The sequence below is a fragment of the Haemaphysalis longicornis genome, unplaced genomic scaffold (genome assembly GCF_048455015.1).
Source record: "Haemaphysalis longicornis isolate Haplotype H1 unplaced genomic scaffold, Haemaphysalis longicornis Haplotype H1 scaffold_3, whole genome shotgun sequence".
Lineage (NCBI taxonomy): Eukaryota > Metazoa > Arthropoda > Arachnida > Ixodida > Ixodidae > Haemaphysalis > Haemaphysalis longicornis.
The window spans coordinates 220,524,018-220,550,928 of NW_027526335.1; the positions used below are offsets into that span (position 1 = coordinate 220,524,018).

Consider the following 26,911-nt stretch of genomic DNA (forward strand, 5'->3'; position numbering starts at 1 on the left):
CAGTTTTTTGAGAAGAAGGCAGGGCAGTGCTCAGGCCGGGGACGAACGAGTGTTGTGCCTCAACTTTTGTGCATACGCGAGAGAAAACTGAAGAAGGGCGCGAATCGCCCCAAACACACTTATCTTTCTGCTTGCGACGGGTCTGGAAGGAGACGCGTATCACGGATTGTGCCAGCGCAGCGCGGTTTCCAGTATCGAGTACATGCTGCCAAGGGAGGAAGATGCTTTACAAGAACTCCGGCTTTCGAACCCACTGCACAGTTTCTTTCTCACCTTCCGCCCTCCGCCCCGCAATATCCCCGATCACCATGAAGGCTGTCGTCGCCCTTGCCTTCTTCGCCGTCGTCGGCGTTGCCTACGCCCAGGACGGCATCTGCAGTGAGTTCCGCGTGTCAATCTATTAATTGCCCTTGCATTGGGACAATTGTGCTACTCATTGGCTCCGTGAACAAATCTACTGGGGCACACCCTCGGCCCTCGTTACGGAAGCTGCAGTTCGGATGACTCCGTACGTAAAAGTAGGCCTCGAAAGTCCCTAAGCCGCGAGTTACACGTATCGCCTTCCCCCATGTGACAGCAAGGCCAGCACAATTGTCCGCACAGGGTGTCAGTTCGGGTTACTTATTGCATTCGCGCGGAGTCTGGCAGATGTCTTCCGAATGTCGTGGGGTACGTCGATAGCGAGAACAAGCGATTCTAACGAATTAAAGGATCCAGTTTATTCACCTTATCGAGGCGCATTATTGGAAGGATTAGTTGACATGAAGAAAAAAAAAGTCTCGGAGAGAAAAGAAAACCGAAAGGCTCGCAATATTTTTTATTTGAATGGTTTTAACACAAATTAAGACGATTCCCTAATCAGGTATACGCCATTGAAACTACTAAAACGAAAGCACTCAAGCTCATAGTGGATAGTGGAAGGCTTTTTCCTCATTTCAGTTACCTCACGTTATTTGTGAAAGTTTTTTGACATTTGTGCGGTGGTTTTTATAACTGGTTGTCACCAGAAAGCTCACAGTAATTTTGATCACATCAACGTTTATTACTTAATGGGTGTTTCAGTTCAAATATATTTGCCTGCTTGTTCACACCTGCTTCCTGCTAATTAGCTTAGCATACATAGTATTCTCAAAGTTAGTGACAAGCTATTAATGCTGGTAAAAAATTAAGCACAATTACTGTAGTATATTACTACTTACACAGGCGCACTAGTACTTGATACAGTGTTACACATTATTAGATGTTTGTTGAAAAGAATACCTCAGTTCAGCCATACACTATTTACGGCCTATGGGAACTCGGAGTATACATAGTGAATGCTCACGACCTCAGTTTTTCGTAGAGTGCTCCAAAAGCAATGATAATATTTGGCCAAATACTTCTTCCAGGAGCGGTTTCGGTTTGACAACGAGGTTTCGTATAGTTACAGCTTTCCGATGACGGCTTCGCAGCTATGAAAAATTGCAATATCCAAGATAGACTTTATTTATTGGCAAGTTTAATGACGTGACTCTAGGCGTCATAAATGCACCATATCCTGGCAGCGTTGAGTCAAAACATACGCCTTCCCGTTTCAGGCCTCCCAGCCGAATCCAGGCACACGGTTGTGGAATGCCTGAAGACCCACGTGAGCGAGGAGGTGAGTCCACGGCGGGATTTCCAACTTAAGGGCGCCTGTTCGGTTATTCATATGAGAAAATATCGCCACTTCAGCAGCTGTTCTCTCAACGGTAGTAGCGAATAGCACGCGTGTGAGGACAAAACAGAACTCCAAGTGCTATAGAACAACCCTCCACTGGGCTGCTTGGTAGTCGACCTTTAACATCTTGAAGTAGCGCCCTCTCGCCAGGACAAAGAAAAAAGAAGTAAAAGAGCAAACCGCGCCACCGTGGTTTCTATTTTTCCTTTTTTGTCCGTGGGAGAGAGCGGAACTTCAAGATGGCAAAAATACTATAAATTTGTATATACAGCAAGCATCACGCTCAGGAAAAAAAGTCAGGCTCATTCAGCAAATACCAATTTTTGTTTTCTAGCGAAAATGCCAGTTTGCAGGGAAAATGCTACAATTCACCCCCAAAATCAGTCGCGGCATCCAAGGTTGAAAGTTTGGCGAACAACAAGGCATACACGACTCAAACTTATGACCTGCGCTACCGCACTGCGCAGTGCAAAGCTCTGTGCTTTCGTTGGTTAATATCCCAGCGCAAAGACCGTTCCGAGCCACATTCTTGACGTCATCATGCTTTATTCGCTCCCTTGATCGCACTCATCGGTCATTCAGCGGCGTTTGGACCCACAAAACACATTGGCAGCTTTGCGAGTATGGGTGAACAAATGGCTCGCTTGTTTTGAAAGTTTATTTGCGACCCTGTTTCCGCAATATTCCTGTATGAATGGTCACAGGCAAGTAATGGTGCACAAAGCACGCATTACACCATTTTAACGGGCTTCTTTTAATCAAACCGGTGTCTGTATTGCACGGGCCGTGCCTTGCGGCAAGAATGCTGCTGCGTTGTCCTCAATGCGTCCAGGCGAGCAATAGGGTTAAACGGCACATGCGCTGCGCGAATCCATACCCCGCTGCTTAACCACGTTTGGCGGGGAATTGAGGCCGATGTTGGAAAGGTCCACCAACCCTTAACCCCTTGGTTCCGAATCCCATTGGCAAGCGGCTGGGTTGTTTTGATTGGGAGCTTCATTTTTCTCTCCTTGTTCGCTTAATACTTTTATATCGCTCGTGAGTACGAGCCCGCCGACAAGCTGTCCGAATTTACGAGTTGTTGGTGCGATCACGCAGCTGACTGAATGAGAGGTCCTCTTTAGAAAATTTTATGGAGGAAATATATTCGTTTGGGGCATGGATAGTGTGTGGGGCGGAATCGACGCTGCAGGGGCATGGATGACCGTCGATGGTTACAATTATGACGACTTGTAACGACTTGGTTACAATCATCACTTGTCCGGTATTTCTTATAGTACCCCGAGATGACCTGCAGAAATAGACAGGTTGAACATGTGCCTTCTGCACTGTATGTTCCCCTGTTACTTCGGTCCCCCGCCGCTGTGATAGGTGTCGGCGCCCGACGTTATTAGAATGGCTAGCAACGTTGTAGCCCATTCTTCGTGTAGCCCAATTGGCCCATGTAGACCAATCTTTGTGTCCTCACATTAGGCGTTTGCCGCCAGCCTATGATTTTAGGTAGAACCGGCGTGAAAAGTGAATGCACGTCGTTGGTGCCTATGATCTCCGCCACCATCCAGAAGCCAGTTCAGGTATAAGTTGCGTGGTACATACAGAGGCGGGGATACCTGTCGCCACGGTTTCGAAACGTTTTATCTCATTTTAGAAAAGCTACGCGTAAGAGTGGTACATTCGGTTCTCGATGAGCTAATCTTTCCATGTACGGCTACTTGTATTTTGTCTTCAGTGTTCCTTTAAGGTTCAAGGATCCCGGAAATTAAAAAGAGGAGTGAATACAAGCAGCCGCAATTTAAAAGCGGGCCGTTAGATCTGCAATGTTAGATTTGCTGCTTCACTGCGTCAATACCTTGAATTCAGATCTTAAGGTCATTTAGGCAGTAATATTGACGTAGGCGCTACATCTTGTGTGGACTAAACGTGGCTCCGCTTCCCCCAATCACCATGCCAGACTCGCGGAAAGTTCGACCAGGTCAAGGGGCGACTCCAGTGTGAAGACCTGGACTGCGTTTTCACGAAGGTCTGCGAGCTGAGCCGCGACACCCACGTGAGTGTGGCTCCTGGCGTGCCGAGCATGCATTCCCGTGTTTACATGTTTCTTCTGGCGTGTCACCGTGTGTTTCATTACCGCAGAGCGTCGCTTGAACGTGCGCTCTCTCGGAGAGCCAGGACAAATCCTGTGGGTGATTTTTTTCACCAGCGGAGTGGTTCGAGGGCTGGTATTGACGATAGTCTCTGCTGGTATTCTGTATCAGTCTCTCTCGAGCAGGTTTCTACGTCGCGCGAAAAATCAATTCCCCGTAAAAAAAAAAACACGACAACATAAAAAAAGCTACTAGGCCGTTCTATTCTTTACTGAGGACGGCTTATATTGTCCCTGACAAAAATCTCTTTTCACCAATGCATTGTTTAAGAGATGAAGCCTACTTTGAAGGAATCGGTGTAAGCTTGGTCTTTCTATGCTGGCCTTTCTACATTGGAAGTTGCAGAGTGAAGCGTGGCCTTCTACGGAAGGATCGAGTGTGATTACGGAAATTCGCTCTACCTCTTGTGTTCTCGAAAGTATCCCGAAGCAAATTATAGGACAATTCGCCGCTAAGACGCCGCTAACTGTTGTGTTTTCGAAAGTATCACGAAACACATTATAGGACAATTTATAGACAATGGATTGCCCATAGACAATTGTGTATAGACAATATATACAATAGAAAATTGTAGGCAATAGCCGCTAAGACGACTCTACCATCATGTCGAGTTTCATTTGCTTCTTTTCATTTACTTGTTCACAGTGAAGTGGCGAACATTACGAAATTACTGTCTGCTGCCAAATGATGGCCATCTACGGAGTGGGTATGATTACGGAAAACGGCTCTAACTGCTGTTTTACCGGAAGTGACCGGATACAAACTACATGAGAATTCACCGCCAAGACGACTCTAACACTACGCACCAGAAAGAAACCGAAGCTAAAGGGAACCGTCCTAAAGACAGCACGCACTTCGCTGCTTCACCCGGTTTCGCACTGGGCGGAACTGGGTTCGTACTTCTTCCTTCCCTGCTCTTGCGCTCCTACTGCCATACAAATGTCGCCACCGCTAGACACAGGAAGAACTGTCAACAGGTTCTTAAGTTGTTTACTTTGTGTGTGCGTGTTCTGGAACTGTTTGAACTGGCTGTTTCAACTGTTTCAACGCCCACGCTAATAGCGCACTTTTAAACTCACACGAAAAAGAGCAATAAATGTTTCTATGAGACAATACTGCGCGAAACTGCTGAAAATAGCGAGACAAAGTACTTGGAATTTCGTTAATAGTATACCAACAGAAACGAGAAACAGCCGTCGCTCTCGTCTTCCTATCGCTTGAAGCTCGCTAGCTGTGGTGCCGGCTGATCGCTTCTTTTTTCTATTTCTGTTCGCAGGCGCAGCACGCCGACTTCTTCTCGGTAAGTTCGTCTCGCGAACTTCTTGCACTCTCAGTCAAAGTGAGTTGAGCGTGCAGTGTACAGTTTCACTTTCAAGACGGCCATCTGTTGGGCGCAGGCGAAAATTACCTCTATGTCTACACAGTATGTGTAGAATATGAACAAGCGGACTTGATCACGCTTTGAATAAGTGCAATCCACCCTGCAATTTGTACGATAGACTACTGCGAGCAAATGCGCACCTTGGTTGTGAAGGACAAACTACTGGAAACTTTGCAAACACAGCTTACGTGAACCGAAAAATTCAATGTAAATAAATCCCAAAAGTCTCTGGTATTCTTTTCTAAGTACGTTTATTCGGTGATTGCTAAAGGCTCGCCTTAGTTAGGCCCAATATCATAAAATTTATATAACCGACAGGGAAGCTTGTCAATAACAGTTTCTCTGAGGATTACGGTCAGTTCAGAAAAAAACTTGCGCGGCAGATGTACAGCACCGATGACGTGAAGACACGCGGAGGGATTAAAAAGGTTCACAATCTACAACTGGCTCGTTTCTTTTTTTGTTGCGTTCTTGACCCCGTTTCCACTCCCTCTCGTCGTAATCGATCACAAGGTCCAGAACAGCTGCGCTCAAAAGTGACGTTCTAATGGCCTGAACCAGTTTATTTATTTGCACAAGGAAAGGGGGGGGGGGGGGGGGTCTTGTCTCGCCCAATTGCGCAGATGTAGTTTGGTAAAAAGCGCTTCGCTATATTCACTAGCAAACCATCAAAGGTGACTGGTCACTTTTCTCGGGATGTTTCTAACCCTGGCCAGGCAGCATTTTATTGATTGGACAGGCAGCATTTTAGCGCGTGCGATATATTTCTTGTCCCCCGTGCTTGACGTTGTGCAGCAAGTGCTCGTGAATGGCTTATTACTACAAATTTAGGCCTTTTAAAGGAAATTGGTATGCTTTTCTCAAGAAAGCAGTCAGTTAGCCTAGTTTGTTGATTTAATAATAAACGCTTAGAGACGCGGGGTAAGGGATTAGAGGACCTCAATAAAGCGATCGCTATTAAAGAAAAGAACTTTCCTGGGTACATGGTTGTGTACCTTCGCGCAGTCAACAATGCAAGATCAATGTGCCCGCTGTGTGGCATTAACACAGCGTGTAAATTCTCTGTTTTTCTGTCAAGCCTTGCGTAGGGAACACAAATAACCTGTCCTTATGCGATTGTAATTTCCAGGACCACTTCAAATTGTCATGTACCCTTTCAAAGCTGAAATCGCACCTACGCCCCGTGGAAGATGGCCCCGCGGTACTTTAGCCCTTCTAGAGACTTTCAACGCGCAGCGAGAAGCCACTAGCATGGTTTTTTTCCCCGATACCTTAAAAAACAGCCTAGGTCGGCAGTTGATTATGTGACGTCCTTAGCTACCAAACCGGCAGCTTGGATTCTTTTCAGAACAGCAGTGCTTGTCGGAAATAACTGCTCAAGAAAAGCACCCTAGAGAGCCTCCTTACATACATACTAAAATGGCGTCTTGTATTTCCAGGAGGAGACTAAGACCGCTCTTCGTGCTGCCCTCGCCGAATGCCGGGAGAGCCACTAGTTCATTAACGGAAGGATTTCTACTCTGAATAAATCTGTTCACCTGAATAAATGTGTTCACGTTTCCACTCCTGCCGTCGAATCCTCACTCTTCTCAATTCCCAGTGCCTGCCCTTGATTACACTGGGAAGCTTCTTGGGGAGCACGTGCTAACGAGCTAAAGGACTTTTTTTCCCAAATACCAAATTCGCAGCGGATAGCACTAGAGTAAAGCCCACTTATATCGAACAGCGCGAGGATTGTAAAATAGTTCGATATAGCGAAAATTCGATATAGAAAGTAAAGCAAAAAAATCTTACATGAGAACAATCTTGCCGACGGAGTCACGAGCTAACGCTGGGCTCTTACCACCCTGCAGTTCACTATTGATACGCCACTTCCTCAGAAAGACAACGATCATTTATTGGGGCGGAAGACATGCGTGAGTGTAGCCTGCTTCTTGGAGCGGAACGCGTTGCTGGTGACTGTTTGCTCCACGGTATCTAAGCAGTCGACAAGCACAAAACCGCTGCCCTCAATGGCACTGCAGTATCGCCGTAGCAGGGCCATGACAGCGAAGGCTTCGCTCGTGCTCGGAAGCGGTACGGAGACCCTGGCGTCTTCGACAGAGCGGAGACAAGCATGGATGCAAGCGAATAACGGCGAACTCAGCGAACCGAGCAAGTGCGGGCAGCGAGAGAGAGAGAGAGATAGAGAGAGAGAGAGAGACAGAGAGAGAGACAACTTTATCTAAAACCAAAGGCGGTTCAGACAACCCAATTAGAGGTCGTCTTCAGTGAATGCTGAACTCCGCTCTAGTGCGTTTTTGATGTATTGCACTAGATCTAGCTGCCCCTCGAAAGTGGATGCGAGTCAGCCAGGTTAGGTTGGGTCAATGGGATATGGCAGCTGCGTCGGTGTGTGTAAGTGAGGAATGCTGGGGATAGTGTAAGGACATTCCCATAGGCCATGTTGCTGATTAGGATATCCACCCGTGTTTGCAGGCTGGTGGTTCTTGTGCTCTTCCTTTAGAGAAAAGATGTCGCCTAGCTGAGGTGCATGTCGTGTTAGTCTGGGCTTGTCTCAGTAATACTGATTGCTGCCTGTCTAGGTTAGGGTAAGGTAGATGTAATTCTGTTCTGTTCAGTTTAAGGTCTCTTAGTGTATTGCTCATAATGCCAGGACAATTGGACCTCTCCAGGGAGATGTACGGTGCCCGGATTCTTAACTCACGGGTGAGCGTATCTCCAAACATCTTGGCGTGGCGAGGTGTCCAAATAATATCGTAGTGATGATGACAGTGACTATTTAATAAATCCGCTGTATCTTTATTCATGTCGTTGAGTATAATTTGCCTGCATGCTTCTGGAGAATCTGTGAAAATGATCAGCGTCTTAACGTACGGCGCATGCGCAGTGCGAACGATGCAAAAAAATAGCGCTCGCTGTTTGCGTGCGGCTGCGTACGTTATTCTAAAACCCTCTATTAGTACCGTTCACAAGATATGGGTGCACGCTGCCCGAGTGCGGCCCTGGTTTGCTCTGCGCCTTCCCGTTCATCGCCACTGATAAAGCGATTCGAACCGGCGCGTTTTGTGCACGGGTTCTGTATCAGTTTAAAATGACTTTTCACATGCCACCGGTAGGAATTACCACCGTCCCAAAATAAGACCCGGCACCAGAGGGGCCACATATGAGACGGCTTTTTGGATAAAGAGTGCGCGGTGGATCAAAAGGAAAGAGCGCACGATCCTGTCCGCGTGGATGCGAGTTCGCCGCCGATAAAAAAAATCGCGCCAATCCACCCCGTGAATGTGGTTGGAAAGCAAAGCTGTAAACGGCACCCATACGATTACCCATGCGACGTCACTTAAATTCACTCACATCGCTCTACAAATAGCAAAACCAGGCAGTAGTGAAATGACTTAGCCACACCATTTATTACTTCAAAGAGATATTCTTGTTAAGGTAAATCAATACATGAAGCATGAACGGTGTTTGGTGGAGTTGTATTGGTGTAGCACAAGAGTGGAAACTTTTTTTATAAAATTAAAGTAAGCTCCAACCCGGTGTTAGACGATCTGTCTTCTCCGTCTCTGCGCCGCGCACGGAGGCGACGAGGTTTGCGGCAGAGAAGAAAGAGAAAGAAATACTTCTGTTCAGATTTCTGAACGGCCCACAGTGCAGCCCTGGGGAGTGCTTCGTTCTTCTGTGGGGCCCATATGCAGTCCGCGCGGCCTGTGTTCTGTCCACTCGCTGAAACTGGAAAGGTAGAGGGGCCTCGACAGCAGCATCTCCAATTGCTCTTGTTGGGTAGTTGACGGAAAGAGAGGAGGGTGCTCAGGGCTAAAGTCGTACACCCGGATTACGGGGCGGAGTGTTCCTACTTCTGAGCAAAATTTACATTCAGCGTCGTAGCGATTCGGGTGCAATACTAAGGGAAGACACGTCGGGTCAATCAATCAATCAATCAATCAATCAATCAATCAATCAATCAATCAATCAATCAATCAATCAATCAATCAATCAATCTTTATTTGACATTCATGGGTACACATGCCAGGAGCACAGACAAAAAGCCATTCAGACAGGCTTGACGAGGTCTGTGCCCCCTAATTTTAGAGTACCTCATCCAGAAAACATTTTTCTAAGCTACAAAAATAAAAATAAAAAATGTACATCAAAATAAAAAAATGGGTGTGGCAAGGAGCCGGATTGTATGAGCCGTAGGGTAGTTTTTTCTACTCTGGAAAGGTCAGGGTAAGGCGGGGGTACGGTCTGTCTCAGAAGGCGATAATGCTGACTTATCTCCCTGAACGTGACAAGCGGGTGACTGCCCTCGTGCAGATCCATAGCACGGGAGGTAAAAGCGCAAGCTTGTTGGGTGGACGTATTTGTTGCCCTCCATTGAAGCATGAGTGGGTGCCCAGATGAGCTGAATGGAACCGTTTGGGGAGTGGTTTTTTAGCACGCGCAGTGCAGGTCAGGACACCAAATCCTACTGGTAATTCCGGTAGTCTTGCTGGGAATCGATGACTACCCTCCGAACCCCTGGTTGAGCGAGAGCCAAGGTGATGCCTGCCTCTTCTGCTGCCGTCATTTCTTGAGTCTTAAGCGAGGTACACGCAAGGTTGGTTGGTTCTAGAGGTAGCCACCATGATGGCGTATTGCTGCCCTCGATGTTTGGAGGCGTCTGAGTAGATAACTGCATGATTCCCACCGAGGGTGGTGTTTAGCACTTGAGCCCGTACTTTTCGGTGACCCTCGTCATGTGAGGGGTTCATATTTCTAAGCAAAGGGAGCATCTTTAGTTTTAGCCGCCAAGCGTCTGGGAGTACGTCAAGCGGAGTGACATTCTGGGCTGCCCAGCCAATCTGGTGAAGCATGCGGTTACCCATCGCAGTTCTGAGTCGGACCTTGTGGTTATAAAGATGGCCTTCTATCAGCTGTTCCAGCGTGTTGTGGAGCCCCGTGCTAAGCAGCCTCTGTGTGGACGCAGTCATGAGAAGACCAATGGCCTGCTGGACCGCCTTTATAATCATTATATAAAGCATCTCTATGTCTTCCTTGTCGAGAAGAAGACAGGGGGTTGACGTAAGTAACTCTCGAGAGGACGAAAGCTTCAATTAATCGAAAGGTACTGGATTCCTTTAGGCCTCGCTTCTTGATGGCAACTCACCTGATCATGTGTATGATTTGAATAATGCTGTTTTTGAGGCGCTGCAAGGAGACATCACTCTTGGTGTTAGGCTCCAGATGTAGGTCCAGGACCTTGATGCTGGGGCTTGGAGTGATGGCCTGGCCATCAAGGAGTATTTGCGTGTATTCCTTGGTTTGGCGTGAGGGCAGACGAGAAGGAGCTGTGATTGTTTACGTGAACACTGGAGGCCACAGGCTTTAGCACATTGGCGTACTAGAAGTGAGATGCCATGCATAGCTGTGAGCTTCCTTTAATTTTTGTAACTCTTAACACATGAGAAAGGTGCGCACAGGGCCGCTAGACGGGCGTGAGGGGTCGCGTGACGCTTTCACGTAGCATTCAGAGAGAACGCAGGGGGTAAACCCGTAGATGTGCTTGTTGAGTACACCACCTGTCTTCCAAGTCTTCGCGTGGGTTCGTAGCTACATCGGTAAGACAACGGGACCTCGCCTTGTTAGTCTGTTAGTTCCATGTTCGATTCCCGGCGGTGCCAGTAAATTCTTTTATTTGTTCGCTGGAGTTTTCTGGTGACACCAACGGTCGCGAAAGAACCCTTGGGGGGTAGAGGTAAAAAGCTTTGCTTTAAAAACGTAAAGGAAGCTTTCGGCCACGTTAGATGAGTCCCGCGAGCGTGCGCCTGCTACTGTGAAATTCATGTGAAAGGAACGGGTGACGGGTGGGTGCGGGAAGGACTGCAGGACGAGAATGTTTCGTGAACGAGTTCCCCGAAAGCTAAACAATTTTTGGGGGGCTGCGTTACTGCCAGTTAGGTTCGCCGTAGCGGCCACAAGGAGGGCCGGTACTGGAAAAGCGCCATTAGATAACACTGTATTCTCAAAAAAGAAAAACAAAAAAAAACTTGCCGTGAGATACATAAAGATACTACGATTTTGTTAGAGGACTTTTATTGCGTTGGTCAGACCGTGCCTTCGAGGAAGACTTCATTTTGCCGTTCTGCTGTGGTCCGGCAGATTACAAGTTCTGGTTCCGCGAAATATGGAGAAAAATGCCTTATTCAGCCAATTTACATCAGATTTTAACCGTTATTGTCTTGTTTTGTTCTGGACGTAGTTGCGGTTACGAAGGTGCAACTATTTTTGCCCTACTCAGCCTCAGAGTGTACGCGTCCGTTGCAGATCCGGTGTTCTTCCAGACTTCTTGTAATTTTCCTGCTTATAATTTCACGTTTTAATTTAAAATTTAATATATCTGCGAGTAATTCTTGTATCCTAACAGCACCATGTTGTTATTTAAGTGTTCATATGTTTGCCTAAAAAGTTAGAGCCCTTTAAGATTCTCGGCCACGTGTTAACCACGCTTTGACATTTCTGGCTATACATGTATTAAAACTGCACTTTCAAAAGAAAAAAGTTAACGGTTAGCTTCCTTTTTGTACGCTGCTTCTTCTGAGGTGGTTATTTATGCGGTTGGGCCGCTCGTTTAAAGAGAAATTGCATTTTACTATTTTAGCGTTAAGCAAAAAATTGTGTAAATATTGACCGAAACAAATAAAAATTAGGTCGCCGTCGGCAGTAACGCGCAGCGAATCGACTGGCGTTGGTTTTAAAAAATAGCTGGCACTCTGACGCTAAGATGCAAGCTCACGAACTTCAAAAAAAAAAGCCGCCCTCATCTTCCCACGGGGGGAACTCGAGTAAATGCGTCGCATCTACTCGAGTCAAGCAAAGCGTCACGTCAAGCGAAAGCCAAGCAAAGACGCCTTTGACTGAATTCCGAACGCGCGCCCCTCCGCTTATATACGTTGAGGGGACTGCGTAAGCCGGTCCCAGTCGACGACGTTGGCGTACTTGTAAAGCGGCGTGGACTCTAGGTGTTTGAGCCAAGCGCGGATGTTGCTTCGCCGGAGAACGGCACACCGGTTATATGCGCAGCGCACCGGAAGGAGAGGAAACCGCGGAAGAGAGAGTACTGCACATGCGCCGGCCCCAGCGCGTCTGCCGCGGCTATGACGCAACGTGCCGCGGCTATGACGCAACACAATCCAACACAATCCACTTTAATCCAATCCAATCCAATCCAAATCCAATCCAATCCAATCCAAGCCAAGCCAATCCAAGCCAATCCAATCGAATCCAATCCAATGCACCTCGCGAGAGAGTGTTCGAATCCAATCCAATGCCCCTCGCGAGAGAGTGTTCGCTATCGCCTCGACTCGACGCGCATGCGCAGTGAGCGTGCGGACTACGGACGCCAACGCGGGTGACATCGTGAGTTACTGAAATGCTCTGCATTTAAAAGGGCGAATGGGGAAAAGCCGCCGCCGCCGTAGCTCACCTTTCGCACGTCCGTCCCCGCTGGCCGCCGAACAAGTAGAAACAAGTCGGAGGGCCCCCGCCAGGGGGAGCAACAGCAACGTTGCGGGAGCAAAGGGCGCTGTTAGTCTTCCCGTTGGTCCTATTCGCGTCGAGGGACCAACGTTTGGTCCCTTCATTTTGCACACGGCCGTAATCTTGGCGCGTTTGGTCTTTAGGGGACTACAAGTTCCTCGCGAGGCGTAATTGCTGCAGTTAGTCTTTTCTCCCATTTTGGCTAAGAGTGTAGGGTGTACCTTTGTTGGCACGTTTTGCAGGGTATTCCGTTTCAGACTCAAATCAGGACTTGGGTGTGCTGCCTGTCGTAAGAGGAGACGCAGGCAGCTTGTTGACGACACGATTTTTTTTCCAACGTACTTCCACTGCTGTTCACGTTGCCGTAGGCGTTGCTCAGTGGCTAAGGCGTTGCGCTGCTGAGCACAAGGTCGCGGGTTCGATTCCCGGCAGCGGCGGCCGATTTTCTGATGGAGGCGAAAAGCAAAAACGCCCGTGTGAACGAGATTTCGGCGCAAGTTAAAGATCCCCAGGTGGTCAAAATTATTCCAGAGCCCTCCACTACGGCGCGCCTTATCGCCTGCGTTGCGTCGGCGTGTTAAACCCTACAATCAATCAATCAATTGCCGTAGACGTTCGCTTTGGGCGCATCGTCGACGCACTCCCTTCCGCGTTTCGCCGACCGTTCCTGCAGGTTCATCTTCACCACACTGGAACCCTCTTACAGTTGCCTCGTCGTCTTTTTTGGAGTCACTCTCGGTGGCCACAGCCGGCGAAGCCGCGAGGGCAGTATCCGATGTGGAAGGGTTGGCTTCCGGAACCATCACCTCCTTCGTTAGTTTTTCCTCTAAACCTTCTTGCGTGTAGTTGACTTCGGACAACTTCTCTTCAAAGTCGCTCACCACGTCTCTCACAGCGTTCCCGTCCTCTTCCGGAGTCGCAGCCGTCTCCGCCTCCTCTTAGTCCATCAAGAGCTCGTCCCGGTCTGCGTAGCACCCCGGCCGAGCGCTGGCGCGTACGTTCGCGTGCAGTAAGCCTGCTCATGCCCGAATGCATGGCACTCCGTGCATTTGGGCACTCTGCATTCGCGCCTGATGTGCCCTGCAGTGCGACACCGCAGAAAGACCGGGGCCCTACCTGGAACCACTATGAGGGCTTTCCAATTTCCAAACCGCACCTGGTGCGGTAGACATTCCGGGGTGACGCCCTGCACAAGTCAGAGCACACGAGTGGTAGAGTCCGCAGTTTCAAAATCAGCTGCTCTCCATCGGTCGCTCGCCACATTCTTCACTTCGCCGTACACAGCGAAGGCCCGGCGAATCGCTTCGTTTTACACGTTGAAGGAAACCCAATGAACCTTCACCCGTAGCTCTTGCTTCTTTGGGTCGATGACCAAACACGTACGCCCCTTCACTTCCAGCTTCCCGGCTTCCAGCAGCTTCTTTGCTTCGTCGCTCCGAAAGTTCACCCATTTCTTTCTCTATGGTTCACCAGCCAAGCGTGCGACATCTGATAAGCACCGATGCTGCCCACTTCCTGTATGACGCCGAAATCTTTCAGTGGTTGGCGAAAATCGTCAATCCGGTTCCGGCGGCAGGTATTATCGCAGTGTAAAACGACTGCGCGACTCATAGCTTCTCCTGTTGGCAGCGGAGGCGAAACAATACTGTAATCTTTGGGTACAGCGAAAGACGAAACACCACGGCCGGCATCGGCCGCTATCGCTGCTCCTTCGGAGCCAACCATTGTGCGACCGCTCCTGACGGAAACCGGAAACAGAATGCCACTGAGCCACCGCGGCGGGTGCGCCATTCACAGTTATGCTGAAGTAAACGTGGCAACTGCAAATACACGGGCTCACGTGTAAAGCAAACGTTAAGACGTAATGAAAGATCCTATGTGCAATAGGCCTACGCGAAGAAAGGGCGTACACCCGTTGCGGTGCGGCTATGGTTTAAAGTGCCCACTCAAACGTGCGCAAATTTACCAAAGTGATAAACGAAATTGCGAATCGAACATATATACGTCAACTGCGTGGTTTGCCTGTGGTGTCCGGCCGAGCGCCGAAGTTGATCGTCAGGACGATAAGGCGCATCCGCGCCAAACGAATAAAAGGCTCGCGCCGCAATCTGCCGCCGCTCTTATCTCGACCAGCCACGCATCGACGAGCATGTGGAAATAAACGTCGCTCCCTGATGGATACTTGTCTGCTGCTTCGCACGAACCATGCCAACAGGACAATTGGCGACGAGGATGGGATTGGAAGGCGTCGTTCTTCAGATTGGAAGGTAAGTGTTCCCGAAGTTCACTTGGTAAAAGAGGTGAAGAAGGCTTGTATTTTAAAGCAAAGCTTTTCACCTCTACCCCCCAAGGGTTCTTTCGCGACCGTTGGTGTCACCAGAAAACTCCTGCGAACAAATAAAAGACTTTACTGGCACCGCCGGGAATTGAACCTGGAACTAATAGACTAACAAAGAGAGAGCCCGCTGTCTTACCGATTTGGCTACGAGCCCTTTTTTTTTTCTTTTTATTGCCTGTCTTCGGTATACACAATAAGAACAAAAAAAAGAATTACAAAGCGCGAAAAGACATCAGCACGTCACTTGCTAGTGCGCTCTTGTTAAAAAGGCCGAAGCCATGCCACACTTTCAAAACATTTAACCAGTCTGGTGGAGATGGTTGGGCTTTATACACTTCTAAGATCTCCCGCACACTCTGTCAGAACAACTCTCTGCTCGGTTTCACATCTACATCATTATGACGAACTGCCATTCGAGCTTTCCATATACAATGCACGGCCAGCAACATCAAAAGATCATACGGGACGCCGCCGTAGTTTTTGCAACGGCCAAGAACCTGATTCCATGGCTATCCAACGGGAAATCCTTTTTTAGTGTTCTCTGCAAAACGTCCCACAAGAACACCCCGTCCCAACAGTCTATGAATGCGTGCTCTACTGTTTCTGGCTTTTTACAAACCAAGCAGTCAGGCCCCCAGGGAACAAACAAACCTTTTTCAATCATCCAAGTTTTAACAGGTAATACTCCCGCGTGTAATTTAAAGAAAACAGACTTTACATAAGGCGGGACAGTCATTTTTTTCACACGCTGACACACATCTTGTCCTTGCCCTACACTGTATAGGGATCGGTACAAAGGAGTCGGCAAAGTGGTGTCAAGAAGGTCTCTATACAGCTTTTTTCTGTGCACGGTAGCCAGATATTCGAAAGAAAACCGCGAGAATAAAAATCTTGCCGAAAGTACCACCTCACGTAGATAGCCATGAATGCCACCGTCACGAACACAAGAAGTAACAACAAATTCGGGTAAAAGTCTACCTAGGCGCACTTGACACACGGTGCGCAAAAAAGGGTTTTGCACATCACGTAAAAAATTCCCCCGCATTTCCCCGAGGGGGAGAATGTGAAAGTGCGAATGCACGGTTGTCGGCCCGCTTGCGGCGCTTGCGCTCGGACCCCGCAGCCCACCGCCTCGCCGCCTTCTCTTCCATCTCTTCCATCGGGTTTGTAGTATCACGTGTACACCGCGCAGTTATCAAGCCGCTATAACGCCGCTGAGTCGCCAACGCACGCCGCTGACGACGTAGTTTGAATGCGTTAAAGATATAAAGCGCGTTACTAACACTGATATCAGCGTCGCGTCCGTGGCTTAGTCGGTAAAGCGTCGCGCTGAGGCCGCAAAGTCCTCGGATCGAAACCTGGCGCCGGATGCTGTTTTTTTATATATATAGAGAGGAGGACTGCGGACGCCGCCGCCGCCGCCGCCGACGCCGCCGCCGCCGCCGCCGGCGGTGGATGGTTTGGGGTCGCTTATAAAGTGCATTCGCACTTAAAAAAGAAAGCGGCTCACTACCTGGCGTAGAAAAAGGTGCGTCAGGGAAAGGCCACCACAGCGCACTCGTCTAAACAGGTTGGTTCGGCTTGCGCGCTCCCAAGTGGAACACCAAATAAAGACAGCAAACACCCTGTGCAATCTTTGAACATTGGCCCGCGAGCAATGCAGAACCTGCATTGCGTACCAAAGTTTTGACGCAAAGAATAGATTACACACAGTCGCTCGCGCGAACACGGACAACTGCTTACCCCCCCCCTTCCCCCCCCCCCACTTATCCGCTTTATCACGGATTTCGGTGGCTTGCCTGCGCCAGAAAGGATCACTGTCACGATAATTTTCTAGGGGGACACCTAAGTATTTCACTGGCGTGTCTACCCAGCTGATACCTGCGAATGTACGTGGCTTCCACAACCAGCTTCCGTGCCAGAAACCAATACACTTATCCCAATTGACGGAACTACCAATGTAGAGGCAGAACCTTTTAAGGACACTTATACTTTCGTGGATGCTACTCGTGTCTTGGAAAAACAAACCAATGTCGTCTGCATAAGCGAGCACACGAACTTCGCAGGACTGTAATTAAAACCCGCTGATTTTCTCATTTTAAGTGCGAATGCACTTTATAAGCGACCCCAAACCATCCACCGCCGGCGGCGGCGGCGGCGTCGGCGGCGGCGGCGTCCGCAGTGCTCCTCTATATTTAAAAAAGAAACAGCATCCGGCGCCAGGTTTCGATCCGAGGACTTTGCGGGCCGCAGCCCGACGCTCTACCGTATAAGCCACGGACGCGACGCTGATATCGGTGTCAGAAACGCGCCTTATATCTTTAACGCATTCAAACTACGTCGTCAGCGGCGTGCGTTGGCGACTCAGCGGCGTTATAGCGGCTTGATAACTGCGTGGTGTACACGTGATACTACAAACCCGATGGAAGAGATGGAAGAGAAGGCGGCGAGGCGGTGGGCTGCGGGGGCCGAGCGCAAGCGCCGCAAGCGGGCCGACAACCGTGCATTCGCACTTTCACATTCTCCCCCTCGGGGAAATGCGGGGGAATTTTTTTAAGGATGTTTACACAAAACGTTTCACTAAACATACAGAATAGCAGCGAGGACAGTGGGCACCCCTGGCGCACAGAACGGCTGACCTGAACTGGAGCGCCTACCGACTTGTTGACCACCAAACTTGTACTACAGTCCCTATACGCCATGCGTACACCATCCGTAATCATTTTTCCTACGTTTGTGTGCTCAAGAATCATCAATAGCAGTTCGTGGGAGACCTTGTCGAACGCTTTTTCTAGGTCTATTTGTACCATTGCTACTCCTTGCTCAAGGCTGTCAGAGCATTCCAGGATGCTACGGGCTACGTGGGTATTGGTCGTAATAGAACGACCCTTAATGCCGCATGTTTGGTGTGGTCCGACTATTTCTTTCACTACTAATTGCAACCGAGCGGCTAAGACCTTCATTAATATCTTATAGTCGACATATGAGAGACTAATTGGACGGTACGCTCTTACATTCCTCAGTTTAATGGCATCTTCAGTCTTTGGAATGAGAACTGTGTGAGATAGAGTAAAGGATGGTGGCAGTCTGTACGGTCAGTCGTTAGCACTCCGTGATTTTCGATTTCGACTATATGATTTCTACAAGCGTAGCGCTTTTCTGATGTAAGTGCTCTCTTGGTGGGCGCTTCACCCAATAGCAACTTTTCCGCCCTTGCTCTCACCAGGGCACCGTGGTATATATTCTGGTCTATAACTTCAAGCTCCGATTTAACCCTTTTAATCTCTTCCGTTTGCGACCCCGGCGACTGGGATTCTTCATTAGTAAGCGATGCGAGGTTTTTACGTAGAAGTTGTTTTTTGTCTCTCACGATACTTCCGCGCACTTGATTTTTATATCGCACTCAACTTTACTTCTTGTTTGAAAATTTCCCACCTAGAGGACCAGCTAGTTTTCCTATCTGGTAAACGCCGTATTTATTCATTTATTTCAGTTGTAAATTCTTCCTCCTGCAGTAGCTTACTATTCATTTTTCAAAGACTCAAATTAAACGTGTTTGCGCTTGGCTTGCGCCCACCAAGGGTAAAAGAAACCAGGCAGTGGTCGCTAAACGACACGGGTGACACACAATAATCACCGCACTCAGGTAAGAGCTCCAGCGAAACATAAGCCCGATCCAAGCGGGCGCGGCTTGTGCCCTGGAAATGGGTGAAATGCACTTGTCTTACGCCAAGAAGCGCATCCCCGACATCTTCTAAACAATAGTCTGATGCTGCCTCAATCAACGCCAAGATGCTCGTGTCACGGAATGGCGTATCACTGAACTTGTCGCGCGCAGAGCATACACAGTTAAAGTCTCCTAGAAAAACAACTATACGTTCAGTGTCCAGTCGTGCACGGATATTTTCAAAAAAAAACTTTCCTTTCGTTCGCTCGTGTCGGCGCATACACAACTACAACACCCCAATCGCGCGACAAAAACTTAAAATCGCAAACTATGAACCGCCCTGCAAGACAAGCCGTGACGGATTCAATTGCAACGCCCAAACTCTGTTTAATTAACAGCATACACCCCCCAGAAACGCCAACTGCGTGACTTACGCAAACATGGTGGTGCGCATTGAAAGTTTGCGCCATACGCTGCGTTTGCCCTTCTCCCTCAACTTTCGTTTCCTGCATCGCCACAATATCGAGTTTTTTACCGGCAACCAAGCGGTAAACTTGGTTTTGCCGACGCCTGTCAGCCAGACCACGAGCGTTTAGCGTGGCGATACGAACAGGGGTGTTAAAATTTAGCATTTTGAGGCAGCGAAAAACTCAGGACGCGGGGCGAATATGGCGCATTCAAAAACGGGGGAAACGCCTCGAGGGAACCTGTGCGCACGGGCGCCATACTGCAAACCGTCAAAGGCGTCATTAACACTTCTCGTTGATTCTTCATATTGACGCGAACACTGGTAAACGTCAAACAAGCGTTCTCAATGAGCCAAAGAATGCGACAAAAACCAAAAAACGGTGGAGGGATACCCGGATGCACGCACACTTTCACGGCGGTTTGGCCGTGGCTGGCGTTCGCTCGTACGGCGTACTGTTTGGCTTTGGTTTGAGGGACGAACGACGGGTCACTAGCCCTTTAGGGGCCGGTTTCCCGTCAGTAGCCGTGTCCTCCTTCGCCGCCTGGTTGTCTCGTTCGTGCCGGGGGCGTTTCGTCACCGAACCATCTTCACCGCGCACCTCATTAGCGTCGCTGTTACTGGCGGCGTCCCCGGCGTCTTCGGTGGCTCGCGTCGGCGATTGTTGAGACAAGGTGGCCTCCGGTGCTACGCTGGCAGCTGAAACCGTTGCCGCAACCGGCGATGTAGTCTCCTCCTCACGAACAATTTCCTCGTCCCTGGGTGGAGGAGCCGAACTCCCTGGCACTTCTGCTCCGGCCTCCTGCGTCGGTTGCCGTGGCGGCTCAATTGCCGCGGCCAACTCTTCGGCTTCCTCCGCGTCCATGACAAGCTCGGCCGAGCTGTAGTCTGACACGGGTCCGGTTACGGCGGCGTACGTCCGCGTGCACTTTTTCCGCCTCGTGGCCGAAGCGGCGACAGACACTGCAACGCGGCACCTTGCAGTCCCGACGCATATGTCCCGTACTCTGGCAGCGCAGGCACTGCGGGGCTCTCCCGGGCACCGACCACGAGCGCTGACTCGCCCGCCACTCGGAGCTGGTGCGGAAGTTCCTCGGCCCTCACGCCCGCTTTGAGCTTGAGGGTAACTGACCGCGTAGTCGAGCCCTTGTCGTGGATGCCTTGAACTCTCCACCTCCCCCTGGTAACGTCGGTGACTCTGCCGTAGGGGGCAAGGGCAACACGGACGTCTTCTTCGTTCACATTGTGTAGCAACCAATGCAACTTCAGCCGGAGGTCCTGGTTCGCTGGGTCGATGACAATACACTGCCGTCCCTTCACTCTTACGTCCTTCGCTTCGAGCATCTTCTTCACAGCTTGCTCATTCTTGAAAGTCACTGCCCAAACGTGACTCATCTAGAACGCTCCCAAGGAAAGCACCTCGGGAAGCAGTTCCAAACGCGCCAACGCGTCTCGGAAATCTTCGACGCGGTACGGGCGGGCCCTCATATCACCGTGCAAAAAAACAGTATTAAAAAAAACAATACGACCTGTTGGCAAAGTTGGCAGAGAAACCTGGTACTCTTCATCGTCCTGCACAAGAACCCCGATACCGCGGCCAGACGTGGCCGCATTAACCGCTCCTGAGGAACCCTGCATTCTGCGTCCGTTCACGGTGGTGGCCGGAAGCAGAATCCGATTTGGCTACGAGCCCACGCGAAGACGGGGAAGACAGGTGGTGTGCTCACCAAGCACATCTACGAGTTTACCCCCTGCTTTCTTGCTGAATGCCACGTGAAAGCGTCACGCGACCACTCACGCCCGTCTAGCGGCCCTGTGCGCACCTTGCTCATGTGCTAAGAGTTACAAAAATTAAAGGAAGCTCCCACCAATTCATGGCATCTCACCAGTGTTCACGTAAAAAATCACAGCTCCTTGCTTCCGCCCGCACGCCAAACCAAGGAATACATACAAATACTCCTTGATTGCCAGGCCATCACTCCAAGCCCCAGCATCAAGATCCTGGGCCTACACCTCGACGCTAACACCAAGAGTGACGTCTCCTTGCAGCACCTCAAAAACAGCATTAATGAAACCATACACATTATCAAGCGAGTTTCCACCAAGAAGTGAAGCCTAAAGGAATCTTGTAGCTTTCGAATAATTGAAGCTTTTGTCCTCTCGATAGTCACTTACGTCAACCCCTTGTCTTCTTCGCGACAAGGAAGACATAGAGGTGCTTTATATAATGATTAGAAAGGCGGTCGACCAGGCCATTCGTCTTCTCATGAGTGCGTCCGCACAGAGGCTGCCTAGCACGGCGCTCCACAACACGGTGCAAGAGCTGATAGAAGGCCATCTTTCTAACCAGAAGGTCCGACTCAGAACTGTGGTGGGTAACCGCATGCTTCACCAGATTGGCTGGGCAGCCCAGAATGTCACTCCGCTTGACGTACTCCCAGACGCTTGGCGACCAAAATTAAAGATGCTCCCTTTGCTTAGAAATATGAACACCTCACATGACGAGGGCCACCGAAAAGCACGGGCTCAAGCACTAAACACCACCCTCAGTGGGGATCATGCAGTTATCTACACAGACGCCTCAAATCGAGGGCAGCAATACGCCATCATCGTGGCTACCTCCAGAACCAACCTCCTTGCGTGTACCTCGCTTAGGACCCAAGAAATGACGGCAGTAGAAGAGGCAGCCATCGCCTTCGCTGTCACTCAACCAGGGGTTCAGAGGGTAGTCACCGATTCCCAGCAAGCCAACTGGAATTACCAGTCGGGTTGGGTCTCCTTAGCTGCACTGCGCGTGCTAAAAAACCGTTCCCCAAATGATTCCATTCAGCTCATCTGGACACCACCTCACGCTTCAATGGAGGGCAACAAATACACCCACCCAACAAGCCTGCTCTTTTACCTCCCGTGCTATGGAGCTGCACGAGGACAGTAACCCGCTTGTCACGTTCAGGGAGATAACTCAGCATTATCGCCTTCTGAGACAGACCGTACCTTCGCCTTACCCTGACCTTTCCAGAGAAGAAAAAACTACCCTACGGCTCATACAATCCGGCTCCTTGCCACACCCATTTTTTTATTTTTATGTACATTTTTTTATTTTTATTTTTGTAGCTTAGAAAAATGTTTTCTGGATGAGGTACTCTCACATTAGGGGGCACAGACCTCGTCAAGCCTGTCTGAATGGCTTTTTGTCTGTGCTCCTGGCATTTGTACCCACGAATGTCAAATAAAGATTGATTGATTGATAGATTGACCCGACGTGTCTTCCCTTAGTATTGCACCCGAATCGCTACGACGCTGAATGTAAATTTTGCTCAGAAGTAGGAACACTCCGCCCCGTAATACGGGTGTACAACTTTAGCCCTGAGCATCCTCCTCTCTTTCCGTCAACTACCCAACAAGAGCAATGGGGGATGCTGCTGTCCAGGCCCTCTCTACCTATCCAGCTTCAGCGGGTGGACAGAACACAGGCCGCACGGACTGCATATGGGCCCCACAGAAGAAGGAAGCACTCACCAGGGCTGCACTGTGGGCCGTTCAGAAATCTGAACAGAAGTATTTCTTTCTCCTTCTCCTCTGCCGCAAACCTCGTCGCCTCCGTCCGCGGCGCAGAGACGGAGAAGACAGATCGTCTAACACTGGGTTGGAGCTTACTTTAATTGTATAAAAAAAGTTTCCACTCTTGTGCTACACCAATACAACTCCACCAAACACCGTTCATGCTTCATGTATTGATTTACCTTAATAAGAATATCTCTTTGAAGTAATAAATGGTGTGGTTAAGTCATTTCACAACTCTCTGGTTTTGCTATTTGTAGAGCGATGTGAGTGAATTTAAGTGACGTCGCATGGGTAATCGTATGGGTGCCGTTTACAGCTTTGCTTTCCAACCACATTCACGGGGTGGATTGGCGCGATTTTTTTTTTTTTCACTATTCTTTTTACCACTTGGACACCTTTCTCCGCAAGTCCGTTTGACTGCAGAAATCCAGGGCTCGAGCTCACGTGTTTGAAATCGTACCTGGATGCGAAAAGAGCAAATTCATGAGAAGAAAACTGAGGGCCGTTGTCGCTGCATACTTCGACCGGAATCCCGTATCTCGCAAAGATGCAACTCAACCTGTCAATCACAGTGTTTGCTATTGTGTCACTTAATCGTTCAACTTTGGGAAATTGGAGAGCGCATCAAACACGCAGAGATAAGAGTTCCCGCCGTGTTGGAAGATATCGACGCTGACTCTGTACCAAGCGTAGTTCGGTATTGGTCTAAGAATATGTGTCTCACTTTGCTGCTTGTACGCGTACTTGCGGCATACAGCGCATTCCTTCAACATTGTCTCGATATCGCCGTTGAGCCCAGGCCAGAACACCAACAGTCGTGCCTTCGCTTTGCACTTGTTCATGCCCAAATGGCCCTCATGTATGCGTTGCAGCATTTCTGCTCGCATCGACTTAGGGACAACTACTTTGGTGCCCTTCAGCAAAATGCCTTGAATGGTCGACAGTTCTGCAGCGAATGGCTTCAAACTGCCACCGAGATCACCATTTCCTCAAGTACGCCATTGCTTTCTGCAGATCAGCATCGTTCGCAGTAGCATCAACCAGACGACTAAATGTTTTCTTGCTTACCATGTCCGAGATCGTGGCGATTGCATGAATTTCTACGTCTTCCTTCGATCCTGAAGTGTCGCCTGCGTTGCGGGGGGTGACCTCAACAACATGTCGGCTAGCAGCAACTCCTTCCCTGGGAAAAACTGAAGCACATAATCATATTTCAGCAAGCGCAGAAAGAAACGTTGAAGGCGGGGTGGCATATCCCCAATTCCTTTGGACGCGATCGCTATAAGTTGTCGGTGGTCGGTCTCGATAGTGATCTGTGGGCCGTAGAAAAAATGATGAAACTTTTCACAACCAAACGTTATGCTCATTGTTTCTTTCTCGATCTGAGAGTATCTTTGTTCACTTTCCGTCATAACGCGTGACGCGTAGGCGACAGGACGCCAGCTATCACCGTGAAGTTGCAAAAGTGCGGCTCCAAGGCCATCTTTTGACGCATCTGAGCTAATTTTTGTTTCCTTGGCCTCATCAAAGAGTGCCAACAACGGTGCACTGCTGAGTGTCTCGCATATGCCTTTCCACTCCGCCTTGTGATTATCACTCCATTCGAAAACTGTGTCCTTCTTGACAAGGCTGCGCAGTAGCTTGATCTTATCTACCAGATTGGGGATGCACTTTCCAAAATAATTTGCTAGACCCAGCATCCGATGTACGGCTGCCTTGTCCTCCGGGATTGGCATCTTGGCCAGTGATGCGCTAAGTGCGGTATTTGGTCTTATACCTTTGTGGCTGATAACATCGCCTAGAAAGTCTACTTCCGGAATTACGAACTTGCACTTGTGTGGATTAAAGGTCAGGCCAGCTTGGCTTGCTAGCTGCAGGGCATTGCGAAGGCGTGCGTCGTGTTCTGCTTTAGTGGCTCCCCAGATTAGGACATCGTCAACATATACGCGCACACCCGGAGCCCGATAAAAAATTTTACTTAAAGTCTTTTGAAACACCTCGGGTGCTGACGATATGCCAAATGGTAGCCTCAAAAAGCGGTAACGCCCAAAGGGTGTACCGAATGTGCAGATTTTCGACGTGGCTTCGTCGAGGCGAATTTGGTGAAATCCGGAGTTGGCATCCAGCTACGAAAAATACTTTGCCCGCGCGAGCTCTGCTTCGATTTCTTCCCGGTTTGGCATCTGGTAGTGCTCGCGCTTCAGACATTCGTTTATGCGCCTAGGATCAATGTAGACCCGCAGCGTGCCGTCCTTTTTCCGCGCAATGACGAATTGACTCACCCAGTCAGTTGGGTCGTCCACTTTTTCGATGATTCCGCCTCGTTCCAGGCGCTCCAACTCCTGTCGAAAAGGTTCTTCCAGTGCCACAGGCACACGTCGGGCTGGTAAAACCACCGGAACCGCATCCTCTCGCATCACCATACGGTACTCACGGGCCACGCGGCCGGTGCCTTGAAATAGGTGCGAAAATTCTTGCAGTATTCCTTCACTGCTGCTGGCGGTCACCGCTTCTACTGGACGGCAAACTAGTCCCAGTGCTTCGCTCGCCTGTACTCCTAGTATGGGCTGACGTCCTTTCTTCAAAATAAAGAAAGTGAAGCTTGTAGACTTGTTGTTCGCCACGACTGGTAGAGTGGCAACACCGATGTGTTTAATGACGTCCCCACTGTACGAGCAAAGAATGGAGCCGCTTGGCTGCAGGCCGGTCACATTGTGGCACCGTCGGTACACCGAATAAGGGAGCAGGTTGGCCTGAGATCCAGTGTCCACCTTAAACACTGTGTTTTGGTATGCGACTTGGGCGTTGACAATCCAGTCGGCGTTACTTCGCACGGTGCAGACTCTTACGTCGAGAATGTCGAAGGTGTCTCGCTGCTCCACTACTTCACCGACTCGAGGCCCTGACTTGCAACATGCCGCAAAGTGGTTCTGGCCGCCACACAGAAAACACGCTTTCCCGAACGCAGGGCATCTGCCGCGCGAGAAAGGCCGCTAGGGGGCCAAGCGATGCATACGCGTGTGACATCGGCTCCGTGTTCGACCCTTCTGTTCAGCGGCTAAAACTATCTACCGCTGGCCTGACCAGCGCCACGGGATCCGCGACGTTCCAGGGAACCTCGCGATACCACCTTCATCGGTTTTGGCGCACCGCAAGGTCAGTTACCAATCGTTGAACGTTTCCCCCCGCCGAACACTTGGCTAAGCCTACCTAGGCTTGCCACGCCGGCGATCACCCGCCGGCGGCAGAACAGCACGTGCTCCTCTCGCCGGTTGCAAGACTGCACGTGACCGCGCGCTGGCTCTGGCGCACCGCTCTGGATAATACCCCGACATGGAGTACGCCGTTCAAGGAGAGGAAATTTCTCCCGAAGAATTGCAAGAACCCGGATGGGCCGCCGTTCGACGACGACAAGCCGCTCTGCACGCCACCACTGGATCAGCCGAACCTGCCGGCTCACTGAATCGGAAAAAAAGTGAACGCCCCTTCCACCGGCAACCACCTGCCCTTCCGTTGCCAAGCACTGACATCAAGATCGTTCTTCGCCCTCATGGCGGACTCGACCTCAAGTCTGTCTCCCAAGTTACTCTGGCCGACACCGTGATGCATCAAGCGGGCATTGCGCCAAACCCCATGGACCAAATCCGCATTCATCACGTATCGAACTATGTTCTGGTAAGCACCCCTTCGGAAGAACGAGCCCACAAGTACGCTGCAATTAATTTCCTTGAGCTCCGAGGGAAGCGCTACGAAGTAGCAGCCCACGTTTCAGCGCCTGCCAACACGGTCACAGGCGTAATATTCAATATTCCGGAAGAAGACACGCCCGAGCAAATATTCGACAGTGTCCACAACTACAACCCCGACTTGAAGATCCTCAGTGCTAAACGCCTAAACACTTCAAACATCGTGCAAATCTTGTTTGATGGCCAGAAAGTTCCTTTTTGGGTCCGCTATCGTTCTGCCGTATACCGATGCAAGCCTTTCCGTCGTAAAACAGAAGCGTGCTCCCTCTGTTGGCAAGCCGGCCACAGGCCGGATGTGTGTCCCAGTGCCCAGTCAACCACCCGGTGTTCCACGTGCGGTACTGTGAACCCGCCAGATCCCCACGAGTGTTTCCCTCGCTGCATT

At 49.9% G+C, this 26,911-nt stretch overlaps 2 protein-coding genes and 1 pseudogene across 2 annotated transcripts in view; 2 read left to right on the forward strand and 1 right to left on the reverse strand.

Annotated features, from left to right (window-relative positions):
• The first annotated feature begins 218 nt into the window (after positions 1-218).
• Positions 219-6,787, forward strand: LOC144175992 (antimicrobial peptide microplusin-like). Its single transcript, XM_077705074.1, has 5 exons — positions 219-378; positions 1,578-1,639; positions 3,651-3,746; positions 5,120-5,143; positions 6,664-6,787. The coding sequence occupies exons 1-5, from the start codon at positions 222-224 to the stop codon at positions 6,718-6,720; spliced, it is 396 nt and encodes a 131-aa protein (XP_077561200.1). The 5' UTR covers positions 219-221; the 3' UTR covers positions 6,721-6,787.
• Positions 6,788-13,343: 6,556 nt separating this feature from the next.
• On the reverse strand, positions 13,344-14,470 carry LOC144175719 (uncharacterized; annotated as a pseudogene).
• A 411-nt stretch (positions 14,471-14,881) lies between these two features.
• LOC144173712 (uncharacterized) overlaps positions 14,882-26,911 on the forward strand; it is a 228,750-nt gene continuing 216,720 nt past the window's right edge. Inside the window, exon 1 of the mRNA XM_077702020.1 lies at positions 14,882-15,012. Coding sequence (XP_077558146.1) covers positions 14,951-15,012 — 62 coding nt within the window. The 5' untranslated portion in view covers positions 14,882-14,950. The remainder of the gene's footprint in view (positions 15,013-26,911) is intronic.

Coding starts and splice junctions, on each gene's coding strand:
- LOC144175992 (XM_077705074.1), top strand. CDS start 222: ATGCTTTACAAGAACTCCGGCTTTCGAACCCACTGCACAGTTTCTTTC. Junction 1,640..3,650: donor AGACCCACGTGAGCGAGGAG/GTGAGTCCACGG, acceptor TCACCATGCCAG/ACTCGCGGAAAGTTCGACCA. Junction 5,144..6,663: donor AGCACGCCGACTTCTTCTCG/GTAAGTTCGTCT, acceptor TTGTATTTCCAG/GAGGAGACTAAGACCGCTCT.